At 46.3% G+C, this 21,824-nt stretch overlaps 1 protein-coding gene and 1 long non-coding RNA gene across 3 annotated transcripts in view; one reads left to right on the forward strand and one right to left on the reverse strand.

Annotated features, from left to right (window-relative positions):
• LOC135556314 (uncharacterized) overlaps nucleotides 1–5,982 on the forward strand; it is a 59,527-nt gene extending 53,545 nt beyond the window's left edge. For both annotated transcript variants that reach the window (XR_010457974.1, XR_010457973.1), the window contains exons 3-5: nucleotides 3,217–3,336; nucleotides 4,253–4,389; nucleotides 5,401–5,982. This is a non-coding gene — a long non-coding RNA (uncharacterized LOC135556314). The remainder of the gene's footprint in view (nucleotides 1–3,216; nucleotides 3,337–4,252; nucleotides 4,390–5,400) is intronic.
• A 1,223-nt stretch (nucleotides 5,983–7,205) lies between these two features.
• Nucleotides 7,206–9,747, reverse strand: LOC135556315 (ras-like protein family member 11B). The gene is made up of 3 exons (XM_064989411.1): nucleotides 9,457–9,747; nucleotides 9,176–9,312; nucleotides 7,206–8,514 (listed from the first exon to the last, which is right to left on the reverse strand). Exons 1-3 carry the CDS (start codon nucleotides 9,566–9,568, stop codon nucleotides 8,014–8,016), a joined length of 750 nt encoding a protein of 249 aa, XP_064845483.1. The 5' UTR covers nucleotides 9,569–9,747; the 3' UTR covers nucleotides 7,206–8,013.
• Nucleotides 9,748–21,824: the final 12,077 nt, after the last annotated feature.

Genomic DNA, 21,824 nt, shown 5'->3' on the forward strand with positions numbered 1-21,824 from the left:
TACTCAAATCTGAAATCAGAACAGGAATAACTTCTACCAATCAAGACGTACAGCTGTTTTAGTAAGCGCATCAACGACTTTTCCTCTCAACTTTTTGAAGCAAATACCATTTCACCACTTTCCCAACAACTTGGACAAAAACATAGGGCATATGAAATCTTAGTCAACTTCTCTGCTTTTCGAATCTGAAATCAGAACAGAGGATCTGAACCAATCAAGAAGTACAGCTGTTTTAGTAACCCCATCCACTACTTTCATTAAGCTTAATTCCCACTGTTGAGTGAACTGCCATGGATCTTCCCTAAACGTCTACATTTAAATGGGTTGTTTGGATCCTGGATACTGATTGGACAAGCAGCATTCCAAGCCATGCTGTATTCACAGACACAGGCACACCTATGCCTGCTAACAGTTCCGCCTGCATTATCGCTGCGCCTCTTTAAGAATATCATCATTTTTACACTGCTGTCAGAATCATCTGTTGTATTTCTCTCAACTCACACACATTTCCCCTTGCTTCCAGCCTGGCATTTAGTTTGGTGCAGCGGAGGTTAAGATAAGCCTAGTTGTCTGCCTCTCCGACCTCGGAAACAATGTTCTGTACCATAGAGAACAAACGGTGTCCAGACGAGACATCAACTTTTTCTGAGCCAGGTGAAATCACGCATCGATGTCATTATTATGGATATATTCAAGTCAATGACAATAGAAAAACAGTTCAAACAAAGGAAAATGTAGCTAATGTAAGGTGGGATATTTGACGTGACTGAGTTAGCTGAAGTTGGCAACATCAGCACCACGTGTGTTATTTCATAGTTTTGATGTCTTCACTATTATTCTACAATGTAGTAAATAGTAAGCAAATAAATAAAAACCATGAAGTGAGTAGGTGTGTCCAAGCTTTTGACTTGTACTGGATATGTGACCAATAAAATGTGATTTGATTTGATAATCGCGCATCTGACCAATTGTGCAAGACTTTAGTTCTGGTTTAACCAAGATTATGTATTGCTTAATTATAGCACTGGGGGAGCACATTCTAAGAATGAGATCATTAGTAAACAATGTGACTTTTGACACAAATCAGCTACTTTGACCACTTTCCCAACAAGTTAGACAAAAACGTTAGAGGGTATGAAATCTTAGTCTACTTCTCTGCTATTCAAATCTGAAATCGGGGAGAAAATGGGGTATACCACCCTGAACACACCTGATCTCGGTAGCTAAGCAGGGTCGGGTCTGGTTAGTACTTGGATGGAGGTCCACCTGGTAATATCAAGTGCTGTAAACTAGGAAATACATTTAATCTGAAATCTGAGCAGAAATATCTTCTACCAATCAAAGATAGTACAGAATGTAAAGCATGACTGGTTCACTTAACTAAAACAAACAGGGCCAAACTCCAATTATTTGTGTTTAATGGTTTTGGGGGGTTTTGTAACTCAGTCGGGGTCTCAACTTACAATTGAGAGTTAGAATAGTAGAATACACAAGGTGCAAATTTGGTTGTGCAGTTTTTGGTTGTGCAGTTTTTCTCATGAACAGTGAATGTATCAGTATTCACTCAATTAACCATGTCAGCTAACTGTTTTTGATTTGTGAGTTAGTCTAGCCAGTTATCTAAACTTTTAAGTAATCATGGCTGAATACCGATGGGCACGTGTCCGGGGGCCCTGACCTCCAGTGGGCTCCCATTGATGAATTTAGTCACTCTCACTCAGATATCATTTACATGTGTAGAATTGTAGGAAATTAGCTTTAAAACTGCAAAAACATCTCTGCCCCATGGCAAAATGAGTAGAATTTAATGAAATGTGGGGGGGTACACACATACTCAGGTACACACCCCCTTGGGGGGGGGGCAACCAAATCCCGCTTAGGACCCCCAAAAAGGCTAGAACCAGCCCTGAAAACAAACTTCTTCAACTACCATGAAAATAATTTTAAACAGCTGAAGTAAGTCACACAAGTTTATTTCATGTCAAATACATTTGTAATTTGGTTGATATTATGTTTGCTTTCCTTCTCTTCCCTTTCTCTTCTTAACCCTCCCCACCTCCCCTCCCCTCCTCTCACTCCTACAGATGTATCCAACGCTTGGTTGTTGCTAGAGTACAGTGGGTGTGTGTTGCCTGAAGGTCTTACCTCTTTAAGGATGCACATGTAGATGCTGTGTTTTTGTCTGTTGTTCTGTGTGTGCTGGTATAGCTAATACACAAATGCATGCACCCGCATACAAAGACTCATAGAAATGCGAAATACAAAATGAACACAAAGACCCATACCCATCTGACCTACAACATTGCACAAACATGCTCAGTCTCACATCCACACAAATATTTAAACGTAAACACACACACACACACACACTCATATATACACGCTACCTACTCTGAGACACATGTTGAGCCAGCCCAGGCAAACAGCCCTGATGCACATGTCAGGCCATGCAGGACCAGTCCCGCCCCCCTGCAGCTTTGATTGCACGGTTATTATTCGAAGACTGCAGATGTGGCCTTGGCACTGCTTCCCAGCCAATAGAGCACAGCCATTATCCATAGGCCAACCAATCACACACAGCACGCTCACCAGACCCTCTGACTCACACTCATGTACAAATCTGTGTATGTCTGGAATGAGTGTTGTTTAAAGCGTTCGACTGAATAGTGCATTTTGACCACTGCGTTGGGCCGTGACTCAGACCAGAGAGAGGAGAGACTGAAGGACAGAAGGGGAGGCCCACTGGGCACAGATCTCAGTTTAATGTCTCGTTTTGATTTACATTTGGTTGAGTGGTCAACTATTGTGAATGAAATCAACAAAAAATTGCCATGTCATTTGATTTAGGTAAAGCGATAGGCATAAAAAAGACGAAATGCCCTCCTTATGTTGATAGCGTTTAGCAAATCCCATGAGTTTTCCACTTTGACTCAAAGTCATCACATAGAAATTACGTGGAAAAAAACGTTGATTCAACCAGTTTTTGCCCAGGGGGTAGTGACATTCAGAGAGACAGAGAGAGGAAGAGAGAGAGAGAGAGTGAGTCAGTTTATGCTGAACTGTAATCTGGCTCCACAGATCAGAGTTTGTCTTCAGAGTTTCAGCTCACCAACCATAACATAACCTTCAATTATGTTATGGTTAGCTTGTTCCGTTCAAATTACATGAGCTAATCCTGTCGTGTTCTTTTCATCCCAATCCCTAACCCCTCTCTAGGTGAACCGGCCACACCCCAGCGACCACGGCCTGTTCTTTCTCTTCCTGGTGGGAGGAGTCACTCCTTCTGAGCTGCGCCTGATCCGCAAGGTAGTCTCCACCCACAAGCCGGGTACACAGGTGAGAGACCCCGGCCTGCTGCTCTTAACTTATCTGGGAGAGCTTGAGTCAAACAAACAACACATAGGGAGGGATTGGAGAGAGAGAGGGAGTGATTGGAGAGAGGGAGTGATTGGAGAGAGGGAGGGGTTGGAGAGAGGGAGGGGTTGGAGAGAGAGAGAGGGAGTGATTGGAGAGAGGGAGTGATTGGAGAGAGGGGGGGTTGGAGAGAGAGAGGGTTGGAGAGAGAGAGGGAGGGGTTGGAGAGGGAGGGATTGGAGAGAGGGAGGGATTGGAGAGAGGGATTGGAGAGAGAGAGGGCGGGATTGGTGAGAGGGAGGGAGGGGTTGGAGAGAGGGAGGGAGGGAGGGGTTGGAGAGAGGGGGGTTGGAGGGAGGAATCGAGGGGTTGGAGAAAGGGAGGGAGGGGTTGGAGAGAGGGAGGGAGGGAGGGATTGGAGAGAGGGAGGGATTGGAGAGACGGAGGGGTTGGAGAGAGGGAGGGGTTGGAGAGAGAGAGGGAGGGAGTGATTGGAGAGAGAGAGGGAGTGATTGGAGAGAGGGAAGGATGGATTGGAGAGAGAGAGGGAGGGATTGGAGAGAGAGAGGGAGGGATGGATGGATTGGAGAGAGAGAGAGAGAGGGAGGGAAGGATTGGAGAGAGAGAGGGAGGGATTGGAGAGAGAGAGGTAGGGATTGGAGAGAGAGCAAGAGGGACGGATTGGAGAGAGAGCAAGAGGGAGGGATTGAAGAGAGAGCGAGAGGGATGGATTTGAGAGAGAGAGAGGGAGGGTGATGTAAATGGATCAAAGGAGAGGAGATGTGAGAGGCCAGGTGCAGACTACGCTGCTGTGGTATTGATGTGTTGTTTAGGCTACAGCTCTCCAGGTTGTGGCTCAGTGACGTTACATAACACTCTGTGATGGGTTTGTCATCAGAGTCTGAAGGGACATATCAAAAGAGGAACCTGAGCAGAAAATGCAGCGAGAAGCAGGGAGGGGGCGACCACAAAAATCTGGGTGCTGAGTTGACGATGTTCCTTCATCTGCCCTGGAAGAAAGTCAAGAGTAGCTAGGTATTATATAACCCCACCCACACACACACACACACACACACACACACACACACACACACACACACACACACACACACACACACACACACACACACACACACACACACACACACACACACACACACACTGACCCATATTCTCAGGTGACAGACAATGGATAGTGCAGCGGTAAAAGCAACTCATATTATATAGGCACATAAAATAAGTGCAAAGCCATTGTGTGTGTTTGGCTGTTTTGAGTGTGGTAATGCATCTCAACAACATCCTCAACATCAGTGTGTATTGTACATTGTGTGTACATGGTTAGTGAACCGTGAGCCAGTGTACTGTAGTACAGTCTAATCCCTGGCTAGCTGTGCTAATGAAAGGGACGTATAATGGGGTTCAGAGGGGATGAAAGGCCTGAGCAGCATCAAAGCCTGATGAATACATCTCGAATCAGAACAACAGAAGAAAGAGACGCTTTTACTGTGCTGTAGGACCCTCATCCTGAAGCCAGCAGCCCACACACAGTCTGACCTCAGCCCACATACTCTGACCCCAACCCATTCAGGCTGCTCCGTCTGTCTGCCTTTAGAGGTGTTCTGATCAGGGCTGGCTTCCAGGAACATAGAGGACATCTAAGGACTTGGTCATGAATGAACCCAGATTTAAATGCAGTCAGACAATAGTTTTGTTTGAATTAATGATACAGATATGATGTTTTTTTTTTCAAATCCAGTTCAAAATGAATAGCCTGGATTTGCTTAATGTCTAAACTGAGTCATTGGGTCATATACTGAATGTGGACAGAAGGTACAATAAATGTCATCTCTATCGAAATCAATTTGCATTATTTTAATTGAGAGATTGTTGCGCCTTCCATGTACATTCAGCATCTGCTTATTTTAAGTAGGACGTTTACTCCAGTTGTCTGAACCAATAGTCTGAACACACAGCAACTGTTGTGTTTCTCCTTTGCTGATGTAGTCACTGGCCAGTCTGACTCTGTCTGTCTGTGCTTGTTCCCAGGTGCTGGTCCTCTCTACCAGACTGTTGAGACCTACAGACATCCCCGAGCTGCTCTTCACCACCCAAAGACTGGTGCCAGACATTGGTGTGTGAGCACGGAACAAGGACCACACACACACAGACGCACGCAAGCACACACACACACACACCTACCACTCTTAGGGTGTGGAGAGGAGAAATGAGAGGCTCCAGTGAGATTGTGTGGTTTGGTAATGGACTGGAGTCATGGGTGTAGTGAGCAGAGGTGGAGGTTTATGAATTTGTCTAGAGGAAAAAACAGAGGATCTACTTAGGCCTTTTTCAAAGGCATTCCCAAATGTTTACTTCAGTTGTGTTACGTTAGAGTCCTCTCCCTTCCCTTGTACTACCCAAATCACATTGTAAGGCAACACTTAGGTACTTATGGATTCTCTCATTCCAAATTGTACAGAATGTAAACGTGATCCAATCTGGTGTAATCTGATCTTGAAGCTCAACTCCAAACAGACAGATGACATTCAAATCAAGTTACTTCAATACGTGTTTTGTTGTTTACATTCAATCTGTATACGTTGAATAAATCTTGTATATTTGTGAAACTCATCCATGTGAAATGGAAAGTTCTTGAATGCTAGTTGGTTAGTGTGTGTGTGTGAGAGTTGTAGGGTTGTTCTGGCTGTGGCACTAACTGAAGTGCTAACAGTCCTATAGTATGTGTGAGCTCATTAGAGGTGAGAGTGTGAAGTAACGTGAGGCGTCCTGGTGTTGAGATGGTGTGTCAACAGCCAGCCGTTCAGTAGGCAGAGAGGAGAGCAGCGAAAATTAGAGACATGTCTCCATTCACATTACAACCCTGACCTGACACCACAAACATACATCACCCCCTCTGTGACACCACAAACATACATCACCCACTCTGTGACACCACAATAATACTGTTGTGTGGTGGCTGTGATATTTGTTGCCCTGACAATGACATGATCAGTCATGTTGTAATCCTGAAGATCACAGACACAGTTGTCCTGTCAGTCACACTGCCCACCTTCCTGTGACATCATAGTAAGACAATGGTGGTGCTCTGTTGTAGCTGTCATGTTAAAGCACAATTCCACCACTTTTGAACCCTATAGTCATGATCTGCAGCACCAAACTAGTGGATCTGTGTGAAAACAGTTTGTTTCTATGATCTCTGGTTTAAGATAAAGGTCCTAAAAAAAATGCTTCTGTGACAGTGTAGGATCAAAACCTGCAGAATGTTTAGACAGAGTGCTCCCCGCAAATGGTGTTTGAAAATCTGTATATTTATTTCTATGCAATGTAGAAATGCACCGTTTACACAAACACTAGTATTGTGCTGATAGTGCGAATGAACTTGAAAGTTGGTGTAATTGCCCTTTAAAAATCAAGGCCTCTAAAGATCTGTATCTATGGATGAGTCACACAGCCGTCACACTGGTTTTTGTGCATTCTACACCCACTGCTGTGGTAGAATAGAACATGCCATGGATTCTACTTGATTAAAAGCCTTCCTCCCACTTAGAATGGGGTATATGCTAATTCTGTGGAGCCAGTCATTGATCAACCATTCATGAGGTTCAGAATCTGAATTCTCTGTGGTCTTTTATCCCAGGTTTAGGAACAGCCCCTTTGAGGACGAGCCTGGTCTGTTAGTGTTTAAAAATGGCATTGTCTTATCACGCTTCATTGTAAATAGTGTATGCAAACAGACCCTCACACATCTGTGTGTACCTGGTTCATACCTGCCCGTATAAAAGTATCGTCAGTGTATTTCTCAAAGAGGTTATAGTCAAAGACAAGAGTCGGCGTCATGAATTCAGTCATTTTATTTTCAAAAATGTAACAAATAAATATCAGTAAGCCATTTGGCTTTCTTAAAGTGCATCAGACACCCAACACCCCAGTGTCCAATCTATGCTGCCCCGCAGTGACCCTGCCGTCGTCGCATAGTTCACTACCGTGATGTGCAAAATGATGGTTTTGCCTGCTGTACAAGGAATCCACTGGGGAACTGGAGATAATGACAGACGAGAAATGGAACAGTGAAAACACAGCGCGCTGACTCAAGTGCTTGGCGTGTCTGACAGTGTTCTCTCAGCATTGCCAAGCAGAGAGGCAGCCTGAATAAAAAAAACTCAAACTGACACAATAGGTGCCAGCTTAAAAAACAAAAACATTCTGTGCAGTGTCCTTCAAGGCTTGTGTTGCCAGGAGAAGATATGAGATTGTGTTCACACTTGATCTGGAGTATCTGGGCTTCATTCAGCACAAGGACAGCTTCCCTCTTTGTCCCTTCTGGTGGGCTGGCATACCAACACCTCCCAGCTGCTGTCTCATAGCAGACATCAGTGAACAGTCTCAGACAGGACAGGAGTGGCGGTGACAAACAGGCTGACACCAGTCCGCCCCACAGGTCATTTCCGCTGTCAGAGTGAACATGGGGTCAGAGTTGAGCCTCCATTTTGTCTCTGCTGCTCATCGTAAGTCAGGCTGCTCCAGCCATATTGAGAAGTCCCAAACAAGGCACAGGAATCTTCTCTGCCCTCTTTTCTCATTTAATTTATTTTCAGTAGCCACTCTGGACCACATTGTGTAGTAGACGAACCCAAGTCCTTCTCACACAGAGGTGACAGTCCTGACTTTAGCCGACAGGGCCTGCTTGAAGCGCCTCTTCAGGTCCTGCATGTTGGGGGACTTGGGCCTGGGGATAAGGGGTGAGCGTCCCTTCTTCTCAGCCACAACACTGGAGGTGGTGTGGGAGGACATAGAGGCTGTGGGCTGCTGTTTGGCCATGTGGCAGCACAGCCTGTGGAAGGCCCCGTGTACCTGGCTGTAGTCCTCGCTGGCTGACACCTCGTAGAAGGAGCAGCCCAGCGCTGCCGCCAGCAGGGGACCCTGTTCGGCATCCACCCGCCTCATGTGCAGCAGGTCCGCCTTATTGGCCAGCAGGATGACGGGTGGCACGTTGGCCCTACCCGCTCGGGCCACCAGCTGGTGCAACTGACCAATCAGATCAAAGCTATGGCGGTCGGTCACAGAGTAGACCAGCACCACGGCGTCGGCCCATTGGATGGAGCAGGTCACATGATCAGGGATGCTGAGGCCGTTACCGGTCAGCTGAGGAGAAAAACGAGGACATCATGGTTAGAGAACTGCTGCATTGGAACCCATCTGATGAACGTTATATAATCCACCCTAGACAGCTATGGGATTTAAGTTGAATTCAGATCAAATATTCCCATCTTTATGCAACAGGTCTGTTCTACTGAATGGAGTGCTGTAGTCTAGTCAGCCAGTGGGAGTAACTTAACTCCTCTCCTGCCCCTAGCCTACTCTCTCCTGTGGCTGCTGAGTGAGTGAAGGGGAACTAGGTGAGGTTGATTGAGGAGCCAGGAGTGGGGTATCATTTACCCCTGGCTCAGACATCCACTGAATAGAAACGGGAAATTAGATGGCTAGACTACAAGTCTCTGTATTTCAGTAATAAAAAACCTGCGGGTTTGGACCAAAGCCCAGACCAGGGAGGGAAGAACTCTACACAGAAAGCTCAGACTTCTCATAGCCTACTATAGTAATATAACGACTGTAGATACTGATTCGTGGTAGGATTAAAGCATGATCTATTCCTAAAACCTCACACCAAAAACCCTATACTGTTCAGAGGCTAGCCTAAATGGCGTCGGTTTGTAGGCACTCACAAGCAGACGTCTCGAGCGCTCAATTTGAAGCTGTGAGCCGATTTAGAGTTTGTGTAGCAAAAGGCAGATGGTGAACTTACATCAACACCCGGCGTGTCCTGGACTTGGATGGCTACTTGCTCTCCTCCGTCCACTCGGACCTCTCTTGAATAAAGGTTTCCTGCGTTTCTCTCGTAGTCCCCGATGAAGCGCCTTGTTAGAAATCTTACTACCAGAGCTGGAAGAGAAGACAACCATAACATTAATCAAATGGTCTATGAATGTACAAATACATTTCTCAAATGTAGTTAACATAAACGAACAAGTTCAAACAGTAAAACGAAAAAAACTGTAGATCAGTCCAACTGATTTTTCAATGTACCTGTTTTGCCAACTCCGCTGCCCCCGATCACCGCTATTTTGATGTTCCCGTTGGACGGGCACTCTGGGGTCGCAAACTCCGCGATGGTTGACATGTTCTGGATCAGACGCATTTTGACTAAATCCTCGTTCAGTTTTCAATATGATGCAAAATAATTATTCAGCTCTGTCAAACAATGTTTCGTAAAATAGTTTGTAAATACCTAAAGTAAGCCCTTAATAGCAGCTTCAGAAAACCAGAAAATCTCTTGTCCGTCGTTCCTTACAACCCGGAGCTGACTGAATACTGCAAGATGTGAATGCCCGTTGGATTTTATAGTGCCAAAGAAATGGTCGATGCTGATTGGCTAGTGGCAACAGCAGGCTCTCTCGGCACCCTGCCTCCTTTCACGTGGATCCGCGAGCCAAACACAAGGAGAAAAAGACTGCAACCACCAATTGGATACCACGAAATTGTGGAGAAAAAGTGGCCAAAAAAGAATGCCCCGTGCAACAAACAGGTGGGTCAGTTCTGAACAAAACATCATTTCGTATACATAATAAGCCTTAATAGCTACTGTAGAGGGACTGGGGCGCTAGTAATTGACCAGATATGTGACATTTTATAATACCCAAAATACGTGGAAAAAATGGTGAATGAGATTATAGTATAAATATTGATCCCCAATAGAAACCAGTTATTTGGGCCTAAGTATAAGAAAAAGAAGAATATAATGACCACGTGCACACAGATGCTATTTGCACATCTACAAGGAGAATCTAAAACATCGAAGGTAAAGTGTGATCAAACGCACATCCTATAGTGGGGTGCAGGTCCGGAAAAAAACGTTCTAAAAGTAATACAGCCCGCACACTAGTAAACTCCACCACGTACCCGTATGAATAAACCCACAACATTTCGATCCTGCAAGCAGTGGCGGATTTAGGTATAGGCGACATGGGCAGCCAACCAAGGCGACATCTTCCCGGGGGCAGCACGAGGCAATGCACAAAAAAAATCGTAATGGTGACATTTGCGTGATCGGTTTTCTATCGCTCATTTGCGCATCACGTCAATGATGTGGGTCTCCCACTCAGAAGTATGAGGTAGGGGGAGAGGGGGAATCTATCAAATAGCGCACCTCTAAGGTTGTACAGTACTAATGCAATTAGTACAATCAGTCACACTATGAAATGCTACCAAATAAACTACAATTCATTCATAATACTGTGAATATATAGTTTCACATACATATTGTTGCATTTCTTTCTGGTTTGTGCGAAATCGGGTCACGCAGGGAGCCATACAAGCTAGAACTGCCTGCAAGGATCTTCATGTTTATTAATAAAGGTGCGTGGTGGAGTTTATGAGTGTGCGGCCTCTATTTCTAAAACATCACAGTACATAGGCTACACAGGAAAGTAGAAAGTGATTTGTTTAACAGGTGTCTTGACTGTACTTGTCTGTATAAAACATGCCTACAAACATCCAGGTCTTTTGTGTCTGACAGTGTGCACGTGCAGAAGTACTGAGAGGATAGCTGTCCTTTCAGTGGCAGCCGTCCCTAGTTGTGTGAATGGAATATAACCAGACCCTTTGTAGACGACTCCATGGAGTATTGTTGTGCAATAGATCCATGCTGTTGGCGGTAGGTAACGGGAGCAGTAAGACAGGCTCTTACAAGGCCTCAGCACAGGGGGTTGATGTTCTCTAAACGGAACCCCACACATGCCTATCAGACCCCATGCAATCACACAGAGGTGTGAAAGCTGTCTGGCTGACACCTAACTCCAAGTCTGGAAAGTCTCCGTGGTGTTGTAGGAAAGATGTGTCTATAATGACTGGGGCTGTGGTTTTTAACTGATTGGTTGGCCTGTGTCTTTCTCACTCAATTACTAACCTAATGTAGCAGGCTCAAACACCCACATGGACAGCCACACAAAGGCCCGAGTGCCGCCCCCTTCCAATACAACTGTTGGATTTTCAAATCCAAACAACGAGATGTCGCAGTCCCCTAGGGAGAAGAAAAAAAAGGTTGACAGAACCAATCAAAGCTCAAGCCATCTCCTGTGCGAATACTGCACTAACAACGGACTCCTGTCCAGACCAATGTGTCACAGCTCTCCCTCACTATGTACCACGTGAGTCGCCCCTACCTCCTCAATTATTTACAACCCTCAATTCACAGCAGAGCACTTAAATATTTCCAGAAACAAAGTATACCGAACAAAAATATAAACGCAACATGTAAAGTGTTGGTCCTGTTTCATGAGCTGAAATAAAAGATCCCAGAAATGTTCCATTTGCAGTAAAGCTTATTTCTTTCAAAAGGCCTCACAACCACAGACGTGTAATAACCACGCCAGGCCAGTTCCTCCACATCCGGCTTCTTCACCTGCTGGATCGTCCGAGGGAGTGGTGGGTGCTGGGTGCAGAGGAGTATTTCTGTCTGTAATAAAGCACTTTTGTGGGGAAAAACTCATTCTGATTGCCTGGGCTCCCAAGTGGATGGGCCTATGCCCTCCCAGGCCCACCCATGGCTGCGCCCCTGTCCAGTCATGTGAATTCCATAGATTAGGGCCAAATGTAAAAAAAAATATTTAAAAAATTACAGATTTCCTTCTATGAACTGTAACTGTAAATCGTTGAAATTGTTGCATGCTTTGGTTATATTTTTGTTCAGTATAACTTAAGTTCAGTAGCAAAATGACTTTAAACATTCACTTTTTTTATTTATTTTTTCCATCTTTGACTTTCTTTTGCTCACTTTGTGTTTGTGTGCCTGCGTACGCTCGTGTTTATGTCTGCAGCTTGTGCAGCAGCAGGAGTGTAGGTGCCTGTGGTAACAGAGCAGTGTTTCAAAAGAAAGCATTTTGTCGGTCTTTATTGTTTCTACTACAATTACTGCTGTTCAATAACCTACTTCTCTTTTTTAACCTATTCCTTTTCTTTGCCTCACTTTATTATGTATCCCTCTCACCCTCTCACCCTCTCTCTCTCTCCCTCTCTCTCTCTCCCTCCCTCTCTCCCTCCCTCCCACCCTCCCTCCCTCCCTCTCTCCCACCCCCCCTCCCTCTCTCTCTCTCCCTCTCCATCTCTCTCTCTCCCTCTCCCTCACCCTCTCTCTCTCCCTCCCTCTCTCCCTCCCACCCACCCACCCTCCCTCCCTCCCTCTCTCCCACCCTCCCTCCCTCTCTCTCTCTCCCTCTCCCTCACCCTCTCTCCCTCTCACCCACTCTCCCTCTCCCTCTCTCTCTCTCCCTCACCCTCTCTCCCTCTCCCTCTCACCCTCTCTCCCTCTCTCTCTCTCTCTCTCCCCCCTCTCTCCCACCCTCCCCCTCCCTCTCCCCGCTCCCTCCCACCCTCCCACCCTCTCACCCTCTCCCTCCCTCTCTCTCCCGCTCTCTCTCTCCCCTCCCCCTCTCTTTCCTCCCACCCTCCCTCCCTCTCTCACACCCTCCCTCCCTCTCTCCCTCCCTCCCTCCCCCACCCTCTCCCACCCTCTCACCCTCTCTCCCTCTCTCTCTCCCTCCCTCCCACCCTCCCTCCCTCTCTCCCACCCTCCCTCCCTCTCTCCCGCTCTCCCACCCTCCCTCCCACCCTCCCTCTTTCCCACCCTCCCTCCCTCCCTCTCTCCCACCCTCCCTCTCTCCCACCCACCCTCCCTCACACCCTCCCTCTCTCCCACCCTCCCTCTCTCCCACCCTCCCACCCTCCTCTCCCTCTCTCCCACCTCCCTCTCTCCCACCCTCCCTCCCTCTCTCCCGCCCTCCCGCCCGCTCTCCCACCCTCCCACCCTCTCACCCTCTCTCCCTCCCTCTCTCTCTCCCTCCCTCCCACCCTCCCTCCCTCCCTCTCTCCCACCCTCCCTCCCTCTCTCCCGCTCTCCCCACCCTCCCTCCCACCCTCCCTCTTTCCCACCCTCCCTCCCTCCCTCTCCCACCCTCCCTCTCTCCCACCCTCCCTCTCTCCCACCCACCCTCCCTCACACCCTCCCCCTCTCTCCCACCCTCCCCTCTCCCTCACCCTCCCACCCTCCCTCTCTCCCTCCCACCCTCCCTCCCTCTCTCCCACCCTCCCACCCTCCCTCCCTCCCTCTCTCCCACCCTCCCTCCCTCTCTCTCCCGCTCTCCCACCCTCCCTCCCTCTCTCCCTCCCCCCTCTCTCCCACCCCCTCCCTCTCTCCCTCCCTCCCTCCCTCTCTCCCCACCCTCCCTCCCTCTCTCCCGCTCTCCCACCATCCCTCCCCCCCCCCTCCCTCCCCCTCTCTCCCCTCCCTCCCTCCCTCTATCTCTATCCCTCCCTCCCTCCCTCCCTCCCTCTGTCTCTCCCCTCCCTCCCTCTCTCCGTCTCTCCCTCTCTGTCCCTCCCTCCCTCCCTCTCTCCCTCCCTCTCTCTCCCTCCTTCCCTCTCTCATTCTCTCCCTCTCTCACCCTCTCTAGCTCTCTTCTTCTCTCGCTCTCTCACTCTCTCGCTCTCTCCCTCTCTCGCTCTCTCCCTCTCTCGCTCCCCCCCATCTTTCATCCGGGTTCATGCATCTGCCTCTTGAGGTATGTTGGCAGCCGGTCGTAGACTGATTATGGTCTGGTATGTCTTTTTTATAAGAGCCCCGATGACAGGCGAGGGCACTCATATATAAAATGAATGCCTAGGATTCATCAGCAGACAGGTCCCTGCTAGCTGCACAGCACAGCATGTCTCCAGCCCCCCCCCCACACCTCACCACATCACACCACATCACAAACACCCAGCCCCCAGTGCCTCATAGGATGGACATGTGTTTACCATGCCCATAACCAGCTTGTTCAGGAGTGTCCTTTGTACTGGTGAGTGATCTGCAACTTTGCACTGTCAAAATAACGGCTTCGTAATTGTAGCTGCAGGATTTATGCTGGTGATATAGAAATCTCTGCACCCAGAACCAAATTGTTTAAGCACGCTGGCCACTGGTCAGCTAATGTTAAGACAGTCAAGAGAGACAGAAGTTGTACGCTGATGGTTTTTGTGACCGTGCCCTGGCTACAGCTACTTTATTATGCCATGATGGTGACACACTCCTCAGCTTCTATCCCCCTCTAATCTGCCCCCATACAGGTGACTAATGCAGACACGTCAGAGCCGTTCTACAAATGAGCTCAGTGTTCACCTCCATGTCCGAGGTGTTGCGTTAGCAGCTCTAGGTGCCTGTTAGCCTAATGAAGGGCAGGTGATATTCACTCTTTAGCTCCATAAAGACAGATGTCCGATACGCTGTGAGCCTCCCTCTCCCTCACCCTCTCTCCCTCTCTCTCTCTCCCTCTCCCTCACCCTCTCTCCCTCTCCCTCTCTCTCTCCCTCTCTCTCTCTCCCTCTCTCTCTCTCCCTCTCTCTCTCTCCCTCTCCCTCACCCTCTCTCCCTCTCTCTCTCTCCCTCTCCCTCTCCTCTCCCTCACCCTCTCTCCCTCTCTCTCTCTCTCTCTCTCTCCCTCTCTCTCTCTCCCTCTCTCTCTCTCCCTCCCTCTCTCCCCCTCTCCCTCCCACCCACCCTCCCTCCCTCTCTCCCACCCTCCCTCCCTCTCTGTGTGGGATAGTCCATCCATATAACATCTCACTGACGGCGTACAGCACGTGTCCCTATTATGATATTCTGTGCATTGTCAATTGACAAAGGTAATTGATTGTGTTTTTTTCGGAATGTGGGTCATAAACCGTTCCATTATTGAGTGTAGGATATTGTGATACATACAACCTGGCAGTAAATCAATTGCTCCTCATACTGATAGTTGTTGTTGTTCCTGTTTTAGAGAGACAATGCATTTCAGTTTATGGTATTGTGTTAAGATCATGAGTGTGAATGAGCTCCCTCAGGTACATTGTGCTGCGTAGTTGTGCATTGGGCTGAAAGTTCATTTTCACTGAGTGAGGGAAAGAGAAACACATCCAAATAAATGTGAATATAAAGAGCAGACAATTAGCCAGAGAGAATAAACAAAGCGTGAGTAGAACAAAGAATCAACTAGGGATAAGGGTGTCACTCACACCGTGGTGACAACAGAAGGCTAGAGGGGACAGAATGGGGGTGGTCTCTAGTTGGGGTGTGGACCCTCGAGGGGACAGGGGGCTTCCATGGAGTAGCAGGGGAGTGGCAGGGTAATTGGGCTTGTGGAGGGGGCAGGGGAGGGAGTGATGTGGGGGGTATTCTCAGAAGGATGTTTGTTGACACAGAGGTGAAGACTGATTTCCCGTGGTGGGGAATAGAAGTACCCCGCCTTTTACACTCTCCCCAAAGAGGAGAGGAATTCATTAATGTCATAGACTGGTTCTCAGTACACAAATGCAGTGATCTGTTGGACAGGGACAGTCTGACATGATGTCATGCTTTGGGTCACACCTGTTAAAGGAGCACTAGGCAGAAATCGCTCCACCATTTCCTGGTTGTTAAAATATTAATAGTTTGCCTAATTTCCATTTAAAACAAGCAAGTACAGTGTGGATAATCATTGTACCATGTAAACTGCTGTGAAATATATTTTCCATAACCAAAAATATTGTATTTTCAGCAGTTTGAAGCTGGTGTACAAAACCAAAAGTAAAATACGCAACAACAAAAAAAGGTAAGAGCAGGAAGCGTAGAAATGGCGCACATAGAACAGGTATACGGCTTCTTAGACCTGCTTTCAATGAGAATGACAGATCTATAACTCACATTGCTATGTGAATTTGGTCGGGTCGCACAAAACATTACATATTGCAGCTTTAAGTCTGGGTGAGGTATGATTTGTGTATCACAATATGGATGTTGGTGATATGCAAATCATCCAATTTCATCTCTCTCATGACAAAGCAGAACATGTTCAAAATGGAAGCTGTGCCACGTAAACTTAGCACGAGCAACACTCATGTAGTCATTTTGGTAATTGTTGAAACTATTGAAGTATATGAAACTCAGTGTGGTTTTAGACCCCATCATAGCACTGAGACTGCACTTGTGAAGGTGGTAAATTACCTTTTAGTGGCGTCAGACCAAGGCTCTGCATCTGTCCTCGTGCTCCTAGACCTTAGTGCTGCTTTTGATACTATCGATCACCACACTCTTTTGGAGAGATTGGAAAAGCTAATTGTCTACATGGACAAGTTCTGGCCTGGTTTAGATCTTATCTGTCGGAAAGATATCAGTTTGTCTCTGTGGATGGTTTGTCCTCTGACAAATCAATTGTACATTTCGGTGTTCCTCAAGGTTCCATTTTAGGACCACTATTGTTTTCACTATATATTTAACCTCTTGGTGATGTCATTCGGAAACATAATGTTAACTTTCACTGCTATGTGGATGACACACAGCTGTACATTTTGATGAAACATGGTGATGCCCCAAAATTGCCCTCCCTGGAAGCATGTGTTTCAGACATAAGTAAGTGGATGGCTGCAAATGTTCTACTTTTAAACTCAGACAAAATAGAGATGCTTGTTCAAGGTCCAAAGAAACAAAGAGAACTTCTGTTGAATCTGATAATTAATCTTGATGGTTGTACAGTCGTCTCACATAAAACTGTGAAGGACCTCGGCGTTACTCTGGAACCTGATCTTTCTTTTGACAAACATATCAAGACTGCTTCAAGGACAGCTTTTTTCCATCTATGTAACATTGCAAAAATCAGAAACTTTCTGTCCAAAAATGATGCAGAAAAATGTATCCATGCTTTTGTCACTTCTAAGTTAGAACTGCAATGCTCTACTTTCCGGCTACCCGGATAAAGCACTAAATAAACTTCAGTTAGTGCTGAACACGGATGCTAGAATCTTCACTAGAACCCAAAAAATGTATCATATTTCTCCAGTGCTAGCCTCTCTACACTGGCTTCCTGTTAAGGCAAGGGCTGATTTCAAGGTTTTACTGCTAACCTACAAAGCGTTACATGGGCTTGCAAGAGCTCCGTTTTTATGGAATGGTCTGCCTACCCATGTGAGAGACGCAGACTTGGTCTCAACCTTTAAGTCTTTATTGAAGACTCATCTCTTCAGTCGGTCCTATGATTGAGTGTAGTCTGGCCCAGGAGTGTGAAGGTGGACAGAAAGGCACTGGAGCAATGAACCGCTCTTGCTGTCTCTGCCTGGCCGGTTCCCATCTCTCTACTGGGATTCTCTGCCTCTAACTCTATTACAGGGGCTGAGTCACTGGCTTACTGGTGCTCTTCCATGCCGTCCCAGGGGGGGTGCGTCACTTGAGTGGGTTGAGTCACTGACGTGATCTTCCAGTCCGGGTTGGCGCCCCCCTTTGGATTGTGCCGTGGCGGAGATCTTTGTGGGTTATACTCGGCCTTGTCTCAGGATGGTAAGTTGGTAGTTGAAGACATCCCTGTTGTGGTGTGGGGGCTGTGCTTTGGCAAAGTGGGTGGGGTTATCTCCTGCCTGTTTGGCCCTGTCCGGGGGTATCATCGGATGGGCCACAGTGTCTCCTGACCCCTCCTGTCTCAGCCTCCAGTATTTATGCTGCAGTAGTTTATGTGTCGGGGGGCTAGGGTCAGTCTGTTATATCTGGAGTATTTCTCCTGTCTTTCCGGTGTCCTGTGTGAATTTAAGCATGCTCTCTCTAATTCTCTCTCTCTTTCTCTCTTTTTCTCTCTTTCTTTCTTTCTTTCTTTCTTTCTTTCTCTCTCTCGGAGGACCTGAGCCCTAGGACCATGCCTCAGGACTACCTGGCCTGATGACTCCTTGCTGTCCCCAGTCCATCTGGCCGTGCTGCTGCTCCAGTTTCAACTGTTCTGCTATGGAACACTGACCTGTTCACCGGACGTGCTACCTATCCCAGACCTGCTGTTTTCAACTCTCTAGAGACAGCAGGAGTTGTAGAGATACTCTGAAAGATCGGCTATGAAAAGCCAACCGACATTTCCCCCTGAGGTGCTGACCTGTTGCACCCTCGACAACCACTGTGATTATTATTATTTGACCCTGCTGGTCATCTATGAACATTTGAACATCTTGGCCATGTTCTGTTATAATCTCCACCCGGCACAGCCAGTAGAGGACTGGCCACCCCTCATAGCCTTGTTCCTCTCTAGGTTTCTTCCTAGGTTCTAGCCTTTCTAGGGAGTTTTTCCTAGCCACCGTGCTATTACACCTGCATTGCTTTCTGGTTCTAGGCTGGGTTTCTGTACAGCACTTTGTGACATCAGCTGATGTAAGAAGGGCTTTATAAATACATTTGATTTGATATTGTGATATGGATGCCCATACTGCCCAGACCCTAGACCTGATACATGTAACACCGTCAGTGCCAATGTTTTGGGTAATACCTGTAAGCCTGCCAACGCCTGATATCTGACATCAGTAGGATGTGTGCCATCCTTAATGTTTTTCCCACAAGATGCCTAAGCAAATGCAAAAAGTGGGGGGTATTTGGGAAACAGAAAGAAGGGATAGCTCTATTCACTTATTTGTTTATATGTCTCACAAGTGTGTTAGCATTTGCAATGACCAATAGAAATTCTATTGACCTATTTGTCACAGCAGCTCTTCGCCCGGACAAAGGAAGACAGGTTGTTTATTCTTATTGAAATGTGAAGATTCAAACATGTTGACAATTTGCATAGTCCTGCATGTCAACAAAGAGGCTGGGGGGGGGGGGGATGAGTACTGCTATGCTGCTGAGTCTGAATTACAATAGCCCCCTACTCTCAGGAATGTGCCCAAGGCTCTTACAGTGTAAAGTTTTTTTATATATATATATATACATGTTCTTTTTTTATTTTTTATTGGCCCATTCACCTCTTTGGAGGACAATAAATAACTTTGTTTTTACAGCTTTTCATTTTTTGCTACATTTACATTCTACACATATTTTACATACATGGCACTTTTTTTACACAGTAGTTGACAAAATATAGTTATTTGATATACAGTGCTCTCCGTAATGATTGGGACAGGGAAGCATATGTGTAAGTAATCAAATGTTAAGTATTTGACATTTGGCCGCTTTCGCACTCATTATTATTCACGATTCATTCAGGTTTACCTGAAATCATGGTAGCATCCACATTAATGCAGAAATGTCAAACTCTTGGAGGGATGCGACACCATTTTTCCATGAGAAATTCCATAATTTGCTGTTTTGTTGATGAAAAACGCTGTCTCATTCACCACTCGAGAATCTCCCATAAGTGTTCAATTGGGTTGAGATCTGGTGATTTAGACACACACACGATCACACACACACTTTAAACCCCCTATGCTCCTTTGAGACGTGGCATTTATTCATGTATGCCAGGGGAAACCAGGCTTCCCCTAAAAATACACCAAGAAAATAAGAAAAAAAATATTGTTTTTTCAAATCTTTTGTCTCTCTTGTGCTTCAGTTTCCTTCAATTCGGAAGAGGCTCAATGTACAGTTGAAGTCGGAAGTTTACATACACTTAGGTTGGAGTCATTAAAACTTGTTTTTCAACCACTCCACAAAGTTCTTGTTAACAAACTATAGTTTTGGCAAGTCGGTTGTTAGGACATCTACTTTGTGCATGACACAGGTAATTTTTCCAACAATTGTTTACAGACAGATTATTTCACTTGTAATTCACTGTATTACAATTCCAGTGGGTCAGAAGTTTACATACACTAAGTTGACTGTGCCTTTAAACAACTTGGAAAATTCCATAAAAAGATGTACTGGCTTTAGAGGCTTCTGATTGGCTAATTGACATCATTTGTGTCAATTGGAGGTGTACTTGTGGATGTATTTCAAGGCCTACCTTCAAACTCAGTGCCTCTTTGCTTGACATCATGGGAAAATCAAAAGAAATCAGCCAAGACCTCCGAAAAAAATTTGTAGACCTCCACAAGTCTGGTTCATGACGGCTGGTTCATGCAGCCATCATACCACTCAGGAAGGAGACGCGTTCTGTCTCCTAGGGGTGAACGTACTTTGGTGTGAAAAGTGAAAATCAATCCCAGAACAACAGCAAAGTACCTTGTGAAGATGCTGGAGGAAACAGATACAAAAGTATCTATATCCACAGTAAAACGAGTCCTATATCAACATAACCTGAAAGGCCGCTCAGCAAGGAAGAAGCCAATGCTCAAATACCGCCATAAAAAAAGCCAGACTATGGTTTGCAACTGCACATGGGGACAAAGATACGTACTTTTTGGAGAAATGTCCTCAGGTCTGATGAAACAAAAATAGAACTGTTTGGCCATAATGACCATCGTAATGTTTGGAGGAAAAAGGGGGAGGCTTGCAAGCCGAAGACACCATCCCAACCGTGAAGCACGGGGTGGCAGCATCATGTGGAGGGGCTTTGCTGCAGGAGGGACTGGTGCACTTCACAAAATAGATGTCAGCATGAGAAAGGAAAATTATGTAGATATATTGAAGCAACATCTCAAGACATCAGTCAGGAAGTTAAAGCTTGGTTGCAAATGGGTCTTCCAAATGGACAATGACCCCAAGCATACTTCCAAAGTTGTGGCAAAATGGCTTAAGGATAACAAAGTCAAGGTATTAGAGTGGCCATCACAAAGCCCTGAACTCAATCCTATAGAAAATGTTGAGGCAGAAGTGAAAAAGTGTGTGCGAGCAAGGAGGCCTACAAACCTGACTCAGTTACACCAGCTCTGTCAGGGGGAACGGGACAAAATTCACTTGTGGTAACTTTCTGTGGTTCTAAATAAATAGTTGTTTAGTTGTCCATGACAATGCTCTTTCCATGACATAGACTGACCAGATGAATGCAGGTGAAAGCTATGAAAGTCACTTGTTAAATCCACTTCAATCAGTGTAGATGAATGGGAGGAGACAGGTTAAAGGATTTTTAAGCCTTGAGACAATTAAAACATGGATTGTGTTTGTGCCATTCGGATGATGAATGGGCAAGACAAAAGATTTAAGTGCCTTTGAATGGGGTATGGTAGTAGGTGCCAGGCGCAGCAGTTTGTGTCAAGAACTATAACGCTCAACAGTTTCCCATCGTGTACCAAGAATGGTCCACCAACCAAAGGACATCCAGCCAACTTTACACAACTGTGGGAAGCATTGGAGTCAACATGGGCCAGCATCCCTGTGGAACGCTTTTGACACCTTGTAGAGCCCTGAGGCTGTTCTGAGGTCAAAAGGGGGACGTGGTTATGACGTTGAACTGAGCAGACTTGTTTTTAGTGCTCTCCTGCCAATTTCAGCTAAACTTCTTTTTAATTATATTAATCTCTTATTTCAAATCCTCATAACACAAACAGCAATTTTCTTGGATAATTTCAGCAGTATCTCCATCCATTATGAATCGACTTAAACATAGTCCTCCTAAAACAAAAAGAACATCTCGCACTGACAACATGGTCCAGACTAGGCCAGTTAGCCCTGCTAATTCAGCCAGCTCTACTAACCCAGTTAGCCCTGCAAGCTCCTCACACCACAAGTC

The sequence above is a fragment of the Oncorhynchus masou genome, chromosome 15 (genome assembly GCF_036934945.1).
Source record: "Oncorhynchus masou masou isolate Uvic2021 chromosome 15, UVic_Omas_1.1, whole genome shotgun sequence".
In the NCBI taxonomy this organism is placed as follows: domain Eukaryota; kingdom Metazoa; phylum Chordata; class Actinopteri; order Salmoniformes; family Salmonidae; genus Oncorhynchus; species Oncorhynchus masou.

Bases quoted from the DNA above. Each gene is read 5' to 3' on its own strand.
- LOC135556315 (XM_064989411.1), bottom strand. From the start codon at position 9,568: ATGCGTCTGATCCAGAACATGTCAACCATCGCGGAGTTTGCGACCCCA. The intron at 9,313-9,456 runs GTACATTGAAAA...CTTCTCTTCCAG, and splicing joins CAGCGGAGTTGGCAAAACAG to CTCTGGTAGTAAGATTTCTA. The intron at 8,515-9,175 runs GTAAGTTCACCA...TTTTCTCCTCAG, and splicing joins AGGACACGCCGGGTGTTGAT to CTGACCGGTAACGGCCTCAG.